Source organism: Oratosquilla oratoria, unplaced genomic scaffold (genome assembly GCF_046742065.1).
Source record: "Oratosquilla oratoria isolate Oo_2021 unplaced genomic scaffold, ASM4674206v1 SCAFFOLD53, whole genome shotgun sequence".
Taxonomy (NCBI): Eukaryota; Metazoa; Arthropoda; class Malacostraca; order Stomatopoda; family Squillidae; genus Oratosquilla; species Oratosquilla oratoria.
Window position 1 is genome coordinate 1,945,001 of NW_027467717.1, and position 3,575 is coordinate 1,948,575.

Here is a 3,575-nt window from a genome sequence, read left to right on the forward strand (position 1 = left end):
CGTACATTTATACATTATATATGTACTCATACATGTATACATCATGTATTCATACATTTATACATTATACATACATCATACAAGTACTCATACATTTATACATCATGCATGTACTCGTACATTTATACATAATGCATGTATTTATGCATCTATAAATCATAATTGTATTCATACATTTGTACATTATATATACATCATACAAGTACTCATATATTTATACATCATACATGTACAACTACATTTATACATCATGCATGCACTCATACATTTATACATCATGCATGTATTCATACATTTATACATTATATATACATCATACAAGTACGCATACATTTATACATCATACATATACTCGTACATTTATACAAAGTGCATTTATTCATACATTTATACATCATACGTGTATTCTTACATTCACACACACACACTTCAGCCCGTTGTCATGACAACGAAACAAAAATAACTGGGAAGGTGAAGAGCGAAATAATCTACGGGGTTTATATCCAATTGTCACAGGCATATCTCGAAAAAAAAAAATATTAATAATAAAATAATAAATAAAAACTATGATAATGTAACTAACAAATAAAATACATAAATAAATGCATAGGTATAGTTAAAATAATAAAGAAACAGGTAAATAGTAAATGATAATAAATTGACATAACTAATAATAAATGAAAATCAGACAGACAAATTATAACAAAGCAAAAACAAATAATATAACATAAGGTGAATCAAAATCAGCAAGATTTTTTATTGTTTTACATAATTTTGAGTTGATTTGAGCAATAAAAAAGGCTCCGATGCTGGGGGTAGGGGGGAGTATGTACAACATTCGCCCGCTGACGGACGGGTTGATCGAATTGTTGATAATACATTTTATTGTATTTTTAACAAAAAGTGCTACTCCTTCCCCATTCCTGCCAACCCTGTCTTTGTGAAAATTTTTTTTTATATCCTATCCCATTTTCCGGAAGGAAATGTCTATCAGCCATATTGATCCAGGATTCAGTAATAGCCATAATATCAAATCTCTACACATGCTTTACATCGCAGTAAATAAATTTTATTTTTTACGCTTCTGCTGTTTGTATGGTAAATTTTTAGTTTATCCTTACTCCACATGATTTGGTGATTCTTTACACAGTCCCTCACCGAGGAGTTTCTATTGCCTAAATTATTTTCCGATACTTCCACCCCCCCTCCACCCACCCCGACTCCCACGTAATCTACCCGAAAAAACTCGATTTCTTTAAAAACATTTCAACAATACGTCTAACATTCGTATAGGTTTATTATCTCTTAGTTTGTCATTCATCTTTGCTGTGTATGTCGGAAACATAATTTGATCTTTGGAGATTTGAAAAAAAAAAAAAAATTGTAACCCAAGTCGTTTTGTGCTCAAACGAACTCTCAAACGTCGACGCTGGCGAAGCACGTGGAAGCCCAGTGTGATACTGATGGAGGAAGCCCAGTGTAATAACGTCTTCAGAGACCAGAAGTGATGGTGCCTGGGGACATGTATGTGAGAGTAGTTAAAGGTGGGAGAAGAAACAGCCACGTTTTGAGGACACGAAAAAAGACAAAACAATTGGAAGCCTGTGAGAGAGGTAGAGAGAGAAAAGACACAAATAAAACGAGTAAACTCTCGCAAGCTTACACACACACACTAACACACACACACACACACACACACACACACACACACACACACACACACACACACACACACACACACACACACACACACACACACACACACACACACATACGTACACACCCGGTGTACACATATAAATATATAAATATCCACATGGAAGTACAATATGTATGTAGGCAAGTATTACTATATATAGGGTATGCATATGTGCATTTTGGCATTTCTGCTAATATTTGAAGTTGGAGGCACACCGGAAGTCAAAAGGACCCGAAAGAGGAACATGTGAAATCGTCAATCTGTCAGAACATTTCCTGTTCTTCGGGGGCGTCAACCTCTCCTATCTTCCTCTTCGAAGTTGTCGGGAGACTCTTCGAGGGAGTAATGGCATCGCTTTTCGAAAACGCCATTCGCGGACTTTTGGTGACCTCCTTCTGGGTAACCGCTCTCCTCTTCGTAGCAGGACAAGGATTGTATTGGCTGGACACGGCTCCAGAAGTCCTCATGGTCATGGCTACGTTTTTTATTTTGAGCACAGGATTCTTCACCTTCCTCATCGCCAGGGACCCAGGAAGAGGGCCCTGGCTGAAGAATGTCACTGAGGAAGAGACTAATGAAGAAGTACCAGTGTTTGCAATGTTGAGAAAATGAAAAAGATGAGGCACTGCACAGAGTGCCACGTTTATGTGCAATATTACGACCACCACTGCTTCATGCTTGGCATCTGCGTGGGTGGTCGTAACTACTTGGAATTCTTGGGCATGTTGGCGACAGGTGTCTCTCATCACCTATTCGCCATCATAGCCACCATTGCACACTTGGCGATCGAGCAAGGCCGAGGAGGAATCGTTCCCGAGGTCCTCCTCCTCCTCATTGCGCCTTTGCCTCTGTCGCTCTTGGGAATACTTCTGTGGTGGCAAGTCACAAGAATTCTGACACACCCTGACGACATGATCCCCAACAATGATACGTCAGTCCCAACTCCAGACGTATACACCATTTTCCCCCATCGGGCCCTGGAGAACGACGACATCGAGGCCCAAAGAGGTCAACAAACCACAGCAGAAGGAGATCTCGTCGAAGTTGTTGTGGAGAAGTTTTGAGAAATCAAGTTGTGGGAGAAATATTAAGAAATCAAGTTGAATTTAGACAGCACATTTGAATCGCAACCTGAAGAGAATTACTGTTCAATGTGATGCCAGTTGAAGCCATATATCCACGTCCCCAACGTTGAGGATGAGAAAACACACACAATTACATAAGTTTACAATTCCAAGTCTGCCATGACCTTAACTGGCCGATTGAAAACCGTCTTGTATGAGGCTTGAAAATTAGTAAAAGAGGAAGAAAAGAAAAATAAACTTGCAGGTCCATTGTCATAAGTAGTCTGTCTTCGCGAAAAGGTGATGAAATGATGAAACCGTTCCATAAGAACAGGAGAATAATGACTTGTGTCATCAAGTAATTGATCAGGAATAAGGATCTTCGTACAACGCTTCTGACGTGATAATAATACTGTTGGGCAAAGAAATATCTTCTGGAATCACCGTGGCACTCAATCAAGCTCTGAGAAGCACTTCCAAGGGAAACATTTAATGACACGAAGTAGCAAGAGTGTCAGGTTCTAAGAAATGGGAAAGTTCCCTCAGCTGAATAAGATCTTCTGGTACTTTCATAAGAACATAGGAATAGAGGAGACTGCGAGAGACCATAAGGCCTACACTAGGCAGTCCATTTTGTTATGAAGAAGTGAATTTTCCTATGTGATTCTATGTACTGTGTTGTCAAGATGCACATATATATATATATATATATATATATATATATATATGTGTGTGTGTGTGTGTGTGTGTGTGTGTGTGTGTGTGTGTGTGTGTGTGTGTGTACATTACAAAGGCTGAATAATGATAGGTTT

At 38.6% G+C, this 3,575-nt stretch overlaps 1 protein-coding gene across 1 annotated transcript; it reads left to right on the forward strand.

Annotated features, from left to right (window-relative positions):
- The first annotated feature begins 2,307 nt into the window (after positions 1–2,307).
- On the forward strand, positions 2,308–2,763 carry LOC143023646 (uncharacterized). The gene has a single exon (XM_076182235.1). It carries the CDS (start codon positions 2,308–2,310, stop codon positions 2,761–2,763), a length of 456 nt encoding a protein of 151 aa, XP_076038350.1.
- Positions 2,764–3,575: the final 812 nt, after the last annotated feature.